The sequence below is a fragment of the Erinaceus europaeus genome, chromosome 5 (assembly GCF_950295315.1).
Source record: "Erinaceus europaeus chromosome 5, mEriEur2.1, whole genome shotgun sequence".
In the NCBI taxonomy this organism is placed as follows: Eukaryota; Metazoa; Chordata; class Mammalia; order Eulipotyphla; family Erinaceidae; genus Erinaceus; species Erinaceus europaeus.
Window position 1 is genome coordinate 126,698,397 of NC_080166.1, and position 14,235 is coordinate 126,712,631.

General features: G+C 44.0%; 1 protein-coding gene across 1 annotated transcript; it reads right to left on the bottom strand.

Moving 5' to 3' along the window:
• Positions 1-1,130: 1,130 nt before the first annotated feature.
• OXGR1 (oxoglutarate receptor 1) lies at positions 1,131-10,987 on the bottom strand. The gene is made up of 2 exons (XM_016187592.2): positions 10,878-10,987; positions 1,131-2,280 (listed from the first exon to the last, which is right to left on the bottom strand). The coding sequence occupies exon 2, from the start codon at positions 2,261-2,263 to the stop codon at positions 1,232-1,234; it is 1,032 nt and encodes a 343-aa protein (XP_016043078.1). The 5' UTR covers positions 2,264-2,280; positions 10,878-10,987; the 3' UTR covers positions 1,131-1,231.
• Between the last annotated feature and the right edge of the window lie 3,248 nt (positions 10,988-14,235).

Below are 14,235 nucleotides of genomic sequence, written 5' to 3' on the forward strand. Positions count from 1 at the left end.
CCCCCAACAGTGGTTCCATCTCTCCCAGGATGCGTTGATAATTACTAATACCAGGCAATGTATTTTATAAATACAGGGCAGCTTTTAAAATGACTCACAACAATAAGCACAGTACTCTCCTCCAAAATTGTTTTTGTGCTTGTTTTTTCTTTAGCTAATTACTCTGACATCTTTGGATTTCCACATGTGTTTCCTGCTGACCTAGTATTAGTATTATTGTTATTGTTATTATTTTATTTGATGGGACAGACAGAATTCGAGAGGGAAGGGGAGTAGAGAGGAAAGAGTTAGAGAGACACTTGCAGCACTGTTTCACCACTTGTGAAACTTCCCCTGCAGGTGGGAGTTGGGGGCTTGAACCCTGATACTTGAGCATGTGAGTTTAACCAAGTGTGCCACCTCCTCGCCCCATAATGTTTCTTTTAAAAATTTAACTGAATGCAGTTTGATCTAATTTATTTACTTATTGGCTAGAGACAGAGAGAAATTGAGAGGGGAAGGGAAGACAGAAAGGGAGAGAGAAAGACATCTGTAGACCTGTTTCACCACTTGTGAAGCTTGTCTCTTGCAGCTGGGGGGTCAGGGGCTTGAACCAGGGTCCCTATGCTTGGTAACTTATGTGTTTCACTAGCTTCACCACCACCCTATCCCCTGACCTGCTTTAATTAGTAGAACTTTAAAAAGCTGAGTGGAAAACACACTGAAAAAAAAAGTATCTCAAAAGTTTGACAAAAAAAAAATAAGTTTTAAAGCTATCATATATATATATATATATATATATATATATATATATATATATATGAACATATTGAAAAAGATTGACTTGAAAAGTCTTAGGCTTTAGCACAAACAGACTTCAGCAGGAAGGGAAACAGGAAACTAAGGGGAAAGACTAGCATTTTCTTGTATCTGGACTAACACCTGGAGAGCTTTAGGGAAAGAGTGTGAACTTTGCTTCCCATAAGGAGTAGGCGAGATCTGATGCCTTTTGCACTTGAATTCTCTCCTGAGATCCCTATATTCCATCTACCCCAGAGAGGACCCCAAGGGATGGATGGATTGAGAAGAACTCCTAGCAGCCTTGCCCTGACTTGAGTATAAAGGTCAGCCAAAACCACAATATTTCCCCCCAAGTGCTTTGTTGCAGGAGTTAGTCCGAACTTTGAAGAAGTCACAGGTGACAACAGTCCAGCAGGTGTTTCCACTGGGGCGCCTGAGGCAGGGGTGCATGCTACGGGTTGTTGGAAGAGCTGTCCTTGGCTTGCTCCAGGTCCCCTCTGGTCCTCCAGCGTACCGTGGAGCAGATGGACTGCTGGAAGCTGTCCCCCACCACCACCACATAGAGTAACAGATTCCCAAAGGTATTGAGGGCAGCGAGGGGTCTCGAAATGATGTAAGCCTCGTGGATCTGCCTCTCCACAGTGCAGCCCATGGAAAGCAGACGGGATTCGATCCGGACGACCCTCAGGATGTGGAAGGGCAAAAAGCAGACGTAAAACACCAGAAGCAGCAGGACGGCCAGTCTTCGGGCTTTCTGCTTCAGGCAGCCTCGGGTCCGAGGGCCCTGGGCCAGGGCGTGGATGATGGTCGTGTAGCAGAGCGTTACAGTCACCAGAGGGAAACAGAAAGTGACGGCGGTCAGGAGGAGATTGTACCACTTGATGGTGGGGACGTTGTCAGAGCTGCTGAGGTCCAGGCAGGCCAAGCGATTGGTCCCGGTGGTGGTGGTGGTGGTGGTGGCCGTGATCAGGAAGGTCATGGGGACAACCGCCACCAGGGACACCAGCCACACGGCCACACAGGCCCCCACCGCCCACCTGGTGGTCCTGTGAATTGCCAGGCAGCTCATGGGATGGATGATGACGAAGTAGCGGAAGATGCTGAAGCAGGTGAGGAACAGGATGCTGCTGTAGAGGTGGAAGTGGAAACCGAAGCGAACCAGCTTGCACATGAGCTCTCCGAAGACCCAGTCCTCGTCGCGGGCATAGTAGTGGATGAGGAAGGGCAGGCTGGCCAGGTAGAGCAGGTCGGCGCAGGCCAGGTTCAGCAGGAGGATAGCGCTGGGCCTCCAGGGCCGCCGCCTGCAGATGTAGGTGGAGATGGCCACCACGTTCCCGGGAAAGGCCACCAGAAAGATGAGGCTATAGATTACAGGCAGGTAGTGTCTCTTGAGAGGGCTCCTGTCATCGGTGCAGTTTCCAGAGGCAGGTGCATCACTGGGGAAGTGAGAAGCGTTGGCAGAAACATCCAAAAGCTCATTCATGGCTGTCTCATGGCATCCTGCAAGGGAGAAAGCAGCGAGGACAGGCCATAGGGAGAGGAACCACTGAGAAGTGACTCGCCGGGGCCAGTTAGAGGCATAATATGCCTGGTTGAGCACCCATATTACATTGTGCAAGGACCTGGCTTCAAACCACTCCCCCCAACACTCCCCACCTGGGGTGGGGGGGAGGATGGGGAGTTTTACGAGTGGTGGAGCAGGTCTGCAGTTTTCTTGCTTTCTTTTTTTTTTCATTCTTTCTTTCTCCCTATCTCTCCCTTCCCTCTCAATTTCTTTTTTTTTTTAAAGAATTTATTTATTTATTCATGAGAAGGATAGGAGGAGAGAAAGAACCAGACATCACTCTGGTACATGTGCTGCCAGGGATCGAACTCGGGAACCTCATGCTTGAGCATCCAGTGCTTTATCCTCTGCGCCATCTCCCGAACCACACCTCTCAATTTCTTATTTTATTTATATTTTGGTGAGAGAGAGTCCTGCTGAACTGCTTCACTGGAGGCTTGCACCCAGGCTCTGGGGCACTGTGATGTGTGCACTAAGCAGGGACGGGACGCCACCACCTATCCCCTTTGCTCTCATTTTTCCCTTCTTTCCTTCTTCCTTCCTTCCTTTCTTTTTTAAATTTTTATTGTATTTACTTATTTACTGGATAGAGACCGTCAGAAATCGAGAGGGAAGGGGGAGATGAAGCCCTGCTGCACCACTTGCCAAGTTTCCTCCTTGCACGTGGGGACTGGGGACTCAAACCTGGGTCCTTGTGCGTTGTAACATATGCGCCAACCAGGTGCGCCTCACCACCCAGCCCTTAGCTCTCAATTTATATTCACCCTAAATCATATATATATATATATGAAAGGAAGGAAGGAAGGAAGGAAGGAAGGAAGGAAAAATGGCTACAGGGAGTGGTGGATTTATAGCGCTGGCTCCAAGCCCCACTGGGCTCACTAATAACCCTGGTGGCATTGAAATTGGAAAAAAAAAAAAATAGTAAGTCACAGAAAGGAAAACAGAATATTCACGAGGGGGAATGAAAACAATGATCTGTTTTAAGGGTCAAGGGCTCTAGCTTCCTCCTCTACTTTCCATTTCCCTCTTTTTGCAATTCATTAACTAATTAATTAATTGTGTATAGGGACAAAAAGAAACTGAGGAATGAGTGGAAGAGAGAAACTGCAGCACTGTTTCAATGCTTGTGAAGTCAGGGGCGGGGCTCGAACCCTAATCTTTGTGCATTATAATATGTTGTGCGAATGTGCTCTCTACCAGCCACACCACTGCCCGACCTCAAGAGATGAGATTGCTAAGAAGATGAGTGTGGGGGCCAGGCAGTAGCGCACCTGCTGAAGTGCACATATTACAGTGCACAAGGACCCGGGTTCAGGCCCCTGATCCCCATCTGCAGGGCTGCAGGTGTCTCTCCGTCTCTTTCCCTCTCCATCTACACCTCCCTTCTCAATTTCTCTGTCTCTACCCAATATTAAATTTAAAATATTTTAATGTAAAAAAAAATAAAAAGAAAATAACTGTGAAGCAAGTTACAACAGACAGCTAATAATCATGTCGAAGTCAGATCAGATTTCAGGATGGGGAGACAGCATAATGGTTATGCATCCACAAAAGAATCATCTCCATTCAAAAGGCATTAGGAACTAGAGTGCATTTCCTTTCCTTTTTTTTTTTTCCTTTTTCCTGCCCAAGACTCTGAAGTCCCAGGTTCAATCCCCAGTACCACCACTGCCCTGGCCTCTCTCTCTGCCTTCCCCTTTCACCTTAGTTTTTCTTAGTTTCTCTTCGTGTTATGGCTACAGATAAATAAGTATTTTAAAAAGAAAGAAATAAATAAAAGGGAAAGAAGAGAAGAGAAAAGAAAAGCAGTCTCATAGAACATTAAGAGTTTGAGCTCTGGTCAGAATGCCCAACCTTAATTTTCAGATCAGTATCTGAGATGCTCGCTGGGTGTCTAACTAGCCTTACTTAACTCTCCAGGGCCAGAGGGTGGGATTCTATCTTCTTTCCTCTAAACTATCAGTGCTTTCTAGTCATTTGACAGTGCGTTTCAGCACGGAGAAAAGCACAAGGATTATTTAAGGGGAGAACTACTTAACTTACAGTTAGCTTATCATTGGATGTAAAGAGCTGTGGGTAACAAGTGTCCACTTACACATTTGGGGGTGCTCACTGGGTATTGATTAGGCACTCTGCCCGGTCTGGAGGGGCAGGTGCAGTAACACATGCAGGTGGATAGCCACCATCGCAGCCTGCTGGGAGGTCCTTTTAACAAGCCACAGCCCTCCCTAGAGCTGTGGATATATCAAAAAGAGAGAAGGAGGGGGGGGGGAAAGAGAGAGATAGAGAAAGAGGGAGAGGGAAAAAATAAGAGAAAGGAAAAGGAAATAAATGAGGGAGAAAGGAAGGAAGGAAGCCAAAGATGAGCATTTAAAATATTTTTAGATACCAAAAGACGCATAACAAGCTCTCAATAAACTCTTGATAAACGTTTGGCACTTGTTATGTAATGAATCCTTTGATAAACTAGGGCTGTTGAGATTTTTAAAAAATCAAGTGGGTGGGAAGGTTGCTTCCTTAAGAAAGATTGGATATATATGGTGATAGCATTAGTAAGACTCAAAAGAATCTTTCAAAATGTTCCATAGCAATGGGCGTATTGCACCAAAGTAAAAAAGACTCTGGGGTGGGGAAGAATACAGGTCTAAAAAGGATGACAAAGGACCTAATGGGGGTTGTATTGTTATGTGGAAAACTGGGAAATGTTATGCATGTACAAACTATTGTATTTACTGCTGAATGTAAAACATTAATTCCCCAATAAAGAAATTAAAATATATATATGTATATTCCATTGCAATTGCGGTTTTGTTCAACCCAATACAGGTGGGAGTCAAAGGAGAGAAGGAAAATTCAGATCCTTGCCTCTGTCGGTGCACTCCTGGAAAACAGAAAACATGAATCCACGTCCTTCTCCCTGGGCTGACACGCAGAATGTGCGGCAGGAGAGTTTGCTAGTGTCTGGGAGCCGTGCGTAATATCAGCGGCTCGGCACAGGCTGCCGGCCTAGCAAAGCAGCCGCCATTATTCAAAGAAGTTTGCCGCTTTTGTAGTTTTAATGGAAAGTCACTTCTCACAGACCTCCCCCACAGAATGGTTTGAGTTCCCAAAAAGAACGTGCACAGGTTAAGTACAGCAGACAACAACAAGTTGGGGCCGTAAGCAGAGAAGAATGAGGCCATGTCTCTCCTCCCTGGTCCCTGAATCCGGGATTCAGCGGCTCCACACAGAGCGTCGGGCATCCACAAAAGAATCATCTCCATTCAAAAGGCATTAGGAACTAGAGTGCATTTCCTTTCCCTTTTTTTTTTTTTTTTTTTTTTCCTTTTTCCTACAATAGTGGATGGATCTCAGGCATGGGAAGGTATTGGCCACCTGGAGCAAGCAAATTACTTCCAAACTAGAAATAACCATCTGCCGACATAACCAAATAGCTCATTTTGAACTAAACTGGATGCCACCGAAAGAAAAGGACGCACCAAAGATTGGTGGGTTTTTTGTTTTTTTTTTGGAATTTTTTTCACTTTATTGAGGGGGTAAATGATTTACAATATGTTCCTACTCTGAGCTTCTGCGTTAGTGGTTATTCAGCCATTCCTCACTCAGGCTCTGTGAAAACCAGACGTTCCCAGGGCCAAGCGGTGGTACACCTGGTTAAATGCACATAGTATTAAGCTAGGACCTGTACAAGGATCTGGGCTTGAGCCCCCGGCTCCCCACCTTCAGGGGGGTCACTTCACAAGTGGTGAAGCAGGTCTGCAGGTGTCTCTTTCTCTATCTCCCCTTCCCCTCTCAGTTTCTCTCTGTCCTATTCAATAAAATGGAAAAAATGGCCACCAGGAGCAGTGGATTCATAGTGCTGAAACTGAGTCCCAGTGATAACCCTGGAGGCAAAAAATGGAAAGAAAGAAAGAAAGAAAAGAAAGAAACCAGACATCCCAAAGCACAAGACCACAGATTCCCCCCAGCATAGCAGCCCTATATGTCAAAACTCCTAAAATATGAAACTACCCACTTTTTAAAATCACTGTGCTATATTAGTATTATTTGAGCCCCAATCACTATATGGGGGAAAATAGATAAGGAGAATTTCATTGTCTAATTTAACTATTTTTAATCACTCCTACAAGTCATTCAGAACCATTTGATCCTATTTTGATCTGATCTACATTTTTGTTTTTGTTTTTTTGTATCTTTTTATTTTGGTGTGAATGGTCTACAGTAAAGGTGTTGACACATGGATAAAAAAAAAAGCTCTCATCTCCCTGTGACAGGTGCCTGCAAAACACTCTCACCTCCAACTTAGGGTTTTTTCCACCATCAGGCACTAGGGCCCCAAAGCATCCCCCCCAAGGCCCCTCCCTGCCTCCTTCCCAATGTCCTTTGCTTTAGTGCAATACACCAAATCTGATCCATATTTTATTTGGTGTTTTTCCTTTCAAAAAGCAGGCCATTTGCTATTAGATTATTCTGTACCAGGTACTGAATAGTCTAAGAGCACTCAGGCACCATCTTTATCTGTAATAATTCATGCCATCAGGAAAAAGAACTAAGCAATTACTAGAGTTTGACACTGGCAACAAGGGGATGCTGGTAGACACATGGCCTGGTGGGTCGGGAGGCAGTGGGAGAGAGGGGGGGTGGGGAGAGAGAGAGCATGGGCGAAAGAGAGAGAGCAGGAAATATTGTTTGAAAGAAAAAGATATTGAGTATTTTTTTCCTATGGTGATCAAGTTATCTTAGTATAAAGGAAATTGATTAGACTATAAAGGAGCATTGGGTTCTAAACTTCTTTTTTTTTCTTATTTGCCTCCAGGGTTATCGCTCGGCTCAGTGCCTGCACTGTGAATCCACTGCTCCTGGAGGACATTTTTCTCATTTGTTGCCCTTGTCATTGCCCTTGTTGCTGTTGTTATTGTTGCCATTGCTGTATAAAACAGAGAGAAATCGAGAGAGGGGGCAAGACAGAGAGGGAAAGACACCCGCAGACCTGCTTCACCCGACCGCCCACACACACCTGCAGGGCGCCTGAACGAGGATCCTTAGGCCAGTCCACGCACTGCGCGCCATGTTCGCTTAACCCGCTGCGCTACTTCCCGGCCTCAAGTTCTAAAATTCTAGGCCTGGAAGAGACATTGATGACTCTCCAAAAATTACTGGGCTGTGGAGATAGCATAACAGCTCTGCAAAAAGTTTTCATATTCGGAGATCTCAGGTTCAATCCCCAACACCACCAAAGACCAGAGTTGAGCAGTGCTCTGGTAAGAAAGAGAGGAAGGAAGGAAAGATGGAAGGAAGGAAGGAAGGAAGGAAGGAAGGAAGGAAGGAAGGAAGGAAGGGAGGAAGGAAGGAAAGAAGGAAGGAAAGAAGGAAGGAAGGAAGGGAGAAGGAAAGAAGAAAGGAAGGAAGGAAGGAAGGAAGGAAGGAAGGAAGGAAGGAGAGAGAAGGGGCCAGATGATGGCCATACCTGGTTAAGCGCACGCCTTACAGTGCACAAGGACCCAGGTTTAAGCCCCTGGTCCCCACCTGCAAGGTGAAAGCTTCACAAGTGCTGATGCAGAGCTGCAGGGTTCTCAGTTTCTCTCTGTCCTACCCAATAAAAAAATAAGAGAGGTAAAAAAAAAAAAAAAGAAAGTAAAAGATGGCTGATGGGAATAGTGAATTTGTAGTGTGAGCACCAAGCCCCAGCTTTATCCCTGGTGGCAATTGAAAAAATAATAAAAATAGACTGAGTAAAAGTAATGTAGACCCCTTGCTCTTACTGCTCCTTGCTGGGGGTTGACCAGACCACTAGACTGAAGCCTTTGCTTGATCAGCAAACCGTGTGCTCAAATCTGATACCCAAAGTTGACTCCATCGACAAGATGATCATTAAGTTACAAGCTAACTGGCTTTTTAAAGTATTTAATGTTTGCCTCTAATTAGATCTTACAAGAATTCAGAATTCTCACATATTCCCCAGAAAACAAAACACTAGCCCACACAGATCTTAAAGATATAAAGAGAGTAGCAGAAGTCATGTCTTTAGAACTACACAGATTAGAAAACGCTAGCCTTGATTTGGATTGTGCTTTTATGCTTCCCATTTAGAACATAGAAGCTGCCCTCTAAGCAACCCCAAGTCAGAAACTTACATCAGGGTGAAACTGAACTCCCATTTAAAGCTGTTCTCTTGCCCAGATTTGGAAACACACTTCCTTCTTCAGCATGGGCCCCTAGTGGAACAGGATTCCAGCGCTTATGCTCACAGCCACCTGGGCAGCACAGGGGCCTCCTGCAAAGTGTGTGATTGCTCCTTTGAAGACAGCGATGGGCTGCTCTCCACCACAAACCTGACACTCAATACCTCTCTCATTCGGAAGCACGGGCATCTTAAAACCTCCCGCTCCAAAAATACAACCACAACCACGTGCAACTCTGCATGGAAGGCAGATGGAGTAGCCATTCTCGGGGGGCGGGGGGGGGGGGTCAGCAGTGATTGAGTAGGGGATGGTCAAAGGGGAGAAGAAGGAACAGCAAACATATTAAAGTCAGTCTTGGTTCTTAGCTCAAGAGCCCTGCTCGAAAAGTCCAAATCAATAGTGACAGCGTGGACTGTTCGATTTCTGTCTCTCCTGGTTATCATTTCCCAAAGGCTCAATGATCAGCTCTCCAAACAATGTCACCAACATGGCTGATCCTATCAATCCTAGTCGTTGGTATTAATTAACCTTGTCTACTTTTTTTTTTTTTATCATCTGAGGTCCATATCACCAGCCTCCTCTGCTGGACTCTAATACTTTGAGCCAATATCTCTCAGTTCTGATCACCCCTGTGGTCAAGTCTGAAGCAATTAGCTAGCACAGTCCCTATGCCCCAAAGGCCTCTGGGAATGATTTGAGTGAATCAATCCAAAGCCTGAATACCCTGCTTCACCTGACCCTTCCCACCGAAATCACAGAGCTGTGGCCATAGCTCCCCCTGCCTTCCCCCACCTGTCTAAGCCCCCTCTCAACCCCCATAATTAAGCAGACTCTTCTCTGGAAACTGTGAGTCTAACAAACACTTTCTAAAGGTAATTATCTACTGATGTGTTAGCTTCATCATAAATGAAGAGTAATGAAACATGCATTTTGAAATGCGTCACATCCCTAGAAACATAGTAAAAAAAAAAATACAAACAGAAAAAAAACTAAACTAAGTATGACGAAGACAACCAAATAGCACCGATAGAAACTCTTTCTCAACCTCTCTCTCTCTCTCTCTCTCTCTCTGAGAGAGAAAAATATTTAACCAGTGAATTAGAATGAAAGATGTCTTAAACAGTTTAGCTGAGGACTAAGTGGAGGCACACCTGGTTAAGAGCACGTAACACACTAAGCAAGGATCTGGACTCAAACCTCTGGTACCTACATGCAGGGGGAAAGCTCCATGTGAGGTAAAGCAGGGATGAAGGTGTCTCTCTGTTTCTTTCCTTATCTGTCTCCCTCTCCCCTCTCAATTTGTGCCTTTATCAAGTAAATATGAATAAATAAGAAAAATAATTTCAAAAATAGATTTAGTACCTTGTTAGTACCCACTCGATTTTTGTACAGGTGGCATTTAGTTCAGCTATTTTATCAAGATTCCAGTAAATATTTGCACATGTGTGCAAAATTTGTATTCAGTTCATCTGTCTACTCATCCACATTAGAGGAAAATACTGGAAGAAAAAAATAAACTTTGTGCTTGTTGCCTTAAACCTTCCATGTCTCTTATTTATATGCCAAGACATACTTCTTACATGTTTAAGTTGTATGTCTGGGTTTTCATCTCCTGGTGTTGAATTTTATGGTTAATTTTTTTATTTCTTTGTTTTCTTCTCTGGACATTCAAAGCTACAAAAGAATGCTGAACAGCGCCGGGTGGTGATGCACCTCCTTGAGCACACATGTTATAGCGCACAAGGACCCAGGTTCAAGTCCCCGGTCCCCACCTGTAGGGGGAAAGCTTTGCAAGTAGTGAAGCAGTGTTGCAGGTCTCTCTCTGTCTCTCTCCCTCTCTATCACCCCCTTCCCTCTTGATTTCTGGCTGTCTCTCTCCAAAAAATAAATAAAGATAATTTTTAAAAATTAAAAAAAAATGCTGAACCAGAATTGCTTAGTTTCTTAAGTTTCTCATTCTGTAGGTAACAAATAAACCCAGAGGTCATCTCCATGTCTCTCACAGGTCTGACATATTAGAGTCTTTGTCATCTACTAATAAGATCGTGAAGGATCAACCCCTGCCCGTACACACACACACACACACACACACACACACATACACACACACACACACACACACACACACACACACACACACACACACACACACACACCCTCCACACTCTCTTGCGGAAGGTCTCATAACTCATCCTGTGACTTCTGTGAGCCCTGGTGGCATCTACAAGAACCAGTTCAAGAAGATTCCATTAACAGCACAAGAAGAACATGGTTCCATCACTGTTCTCCGATCCTGTAGCCCCGCTTGGCTCTCTTCAGAGTCTGAATCGAACATTAATCATACTTACCTCTAATGGCAGCTCAGAGATCCAAACTCTTCCGTGCTGAAGACACAACTGTTTGCATTCTCTGTAGCAGCCAGCGTCGATTGCATTAATTTCACCTAGTGTTAAAAAAATAGATGGATAGACAGATAGATAGATAGCTAGATAGATAGATAGATAGATAGATAGATAGATAGATAGATAGATATGGAAATAGATAGGGAGATAAAGGTATTTCTTGCCAGAGATTTCTATCCTACCTTTTAGGATTTCTCCTCTAACGGCATTAGACCACCATGAGAGCTACTGAAATGTGCTTCTTGGCCCTGTGAGTCTTACAACACCTTTTTTTTTTTTTTAAGCAACCACGGTGAGTGATATCATCTTATTTTCCTTGTCATGCTTCTGCGTTAGAAATACAGTGCCTTGGAAGCACACAGAGCCGGCTCAGTGATTTCTTTATTACAGCATTTTCTATTTCTTCCTTTGACCTTTGGGGATTTCTTCCACGATTAATTTTTTGCTAAGGCTCTGTTGACACAACAGGACCACTGTTTTAACCTATTAACCTTTGAAAAATCAAGGTTGAAAGCTAATTTAAGTAAAGAAAGCCCAAACAAGTTTTCAGCCATCCCAGGCTGTAGGAACAAAAAGCCGGAGGAGTTCCTATCTGTGGTGGGCAGGCTGGAGAAGTTAGTGTGAGAGAAGGAGATGGAAATGGATTGTAATGCAGTTTGCATGTGAAGATAGTCTTGTGCTTACTCTTACATTGGGCTCGTCTGAGCACTCGTTTTTTAGAAAGAAAAACCATAAAAAGTGAACCTTAAAAAAAAAGGCCATGATAATTTAATTATAACAGCAACTTCTTCCTTCTTTCACCTTATCCTGGACAATCTTCAGGTCTGTCCTATCCTGCTTTTTGTGATGATGTGAGTTTATTAGTTAATATTGTTAGGCTGTTTATTATTTCCTACTGAGTCCGAGCTGATTACTATTTCATCACATTGATTTTTTTTGTTTTGCAGTCCTCTTTAATTGTAGGAAAGCTGAATTGTTTTTTCAGTCTTACTCTGATTCAAGTTGGGAGCTTAACTGTACCCAGAGTTTCTTTAAATTCTTACAACTGTCCTTTAGGAACTGAAGAGACCATAGACACACCATTTGGGCTGACCTATACATTGACGAGATAATTCTGTTCCCTCTTCCAAAGGGGTTTATTCTTTGAAATCCTCCCTACCCTTCCTCTTCATGTTGAAACATACTGATCAGTGGTCCTGTAGATGTGTGTGTGTGTGTGTGTGTGTGTGTGTGTGTGTGTGTATATGTGTGTGTGTCCTCTAAGCCTTTTTATTTGACCTTCCAGTTGTGTTTTATCTTTAACTGGGGGCAGACAGGCTACCCAAATCTCAAAGTGATGCTTTCTGAAGAGATGCTTCCAGATCTGGCAGCTTCACTGCACATTTATTTGAATGTATATATGCACTCTATTACTCATCCCTGCTTTGAGGCTTGACTCTCTCTAGTCTTTGCAGTCACAGCACAGTGACACCCACGGAGATGAAGCACAGAGGATGGAGCAGTATGTAAAGATGGAGGGAAGGGTTGGAGGACTTTCTCCCTAAAAAAGAAAGAAAGAAAGAAAGAAAGAAAGGAAAAAAGAAAGAAAGAAAGAAAGAAAGAAAGAAAGAAAGAAAGAATGAATGAATGAATGAATGAATGAAAGAAATCTCACTGACCTATTATGATAAAAGAAAGCTCCAGGGAAGTCTGGTTTGATCTTTTCTGCACCAAGTGGCTTCCATCGTCTGTCCTTGGCCAACTAAGCTCTTGGGCCCTGTTCTCTCCTGACATTATTACCTGGAGGGCCACTTAATGAAGCCTCTTTCTGCACCATGAGACTGCTCACTCCATTCAGCCTTGAGCAAGGCCAGCTATGTCATTTGCAAGTCCTATTACAGAATGAAAACATGGGGCTGCTTGTCTATCCAAAACAGCCTGAGCACAATGTCTCTCAGGACATTGCAGTCTGAAGCACCATCTCGCCGTCTCTTGATTCCACCTGTATAGTGTTGTCAGTTATTATTATTATATTGTTATGATTATTATTATTACCTGTTATTCAATACCATCTTCAAGTAAAGAAAAATGTTATGTTTGTACTATTAATAAGATGTAGTGGGGGTAGTACAGTCTGATTAGAGGAGTTGAAGAACTTGGAGCCTGAAAACAAAGGCAGCCTTGTAAATGAATTATTTTTTTTTTGCCTCCAGGGTTATCGCTGGGACTCGGTGCCTGCACTACGAATTCACTATTCCTGCAGCCGTTGTGGGGGGGTGGGGGTATGACAGAGAAAAATTGAGAGAGGAGGGGGAAGATAGAGAGGGAGAGAAACAGAGACACCTGCAGACCCACCCACTTGTGAAGCGATCCCCCCACCTGCAGGTGGGGAGCCGGGGGCTCCAACCTGGATCCTTGTGCGAGCCCTTGTGCTTTGTACTATGTGCGCTTAACCCAGTGTGCCACTGCCCAGCCCCCGCCTTGTAAACTAACTTTATCTCCATTTCAAAACTGGGATGAAAATGCTGCTAGTATGAAATTCGCCATTCATCTTCATACGATGCAATGCCGAATGAAAAATGTAACGACAGCCTTTAGCATCCTCAGTAATAAGACATGTCATATTTCAGAGTGTACAATTGTATGTGTGTTTGGGGCTTACCATAACAGTAGAAACTCAGCTTTACTATAAGTGCCTAATAGCATGCTCCCTTCTGATTCTATTTTCAGCTCACTGGTGAGCAAGGAGAGAATGGGAGAGATGTGAGCCATGTGTGGCCCTTGCTTTTCCTTCTGTGTCACCATTTTCATTATCACTGGCTTATTCAGGGAAAGAGAACCAATGGAAAATGCTATGGTTGTACTTCTTGCTTGTGAGGGTGTTATTAGTGTGCTGTTACCTTATTCTCTGGATCTGAACCAAACTCTGGTGTAATTGGCATGTCTTATACTGGTGGTCAACACTCTCTCTTAAGTAGTCACAGAACTCGGGTACTTACTTTGCATCTTCTTTGAAACACTCACTGAACTCTCATACCTCCTGGGTTCACCAGAACTCCCTGAATGTGACAAACATTAGTTGCAAATAGTGTTGCAAGAAAGGACAGTTGGATAGTACATTACATGGTAACTACTGGAGCTACAGATATGTTCCATTGACACATTATGTCTCACAGAAGTCCAAAGATAATGTTAGGAAATTTAAGACAGGGGGCCAAGAGGTGGTGTACCTGGTTAAGTGCACATATTACAGTCTGGAAGGGCCCAGGTTCAAGCCACTGGTCCCTACCTGCGGGGGGAAAGCTTCACAAGTGCTGAAGCAGGG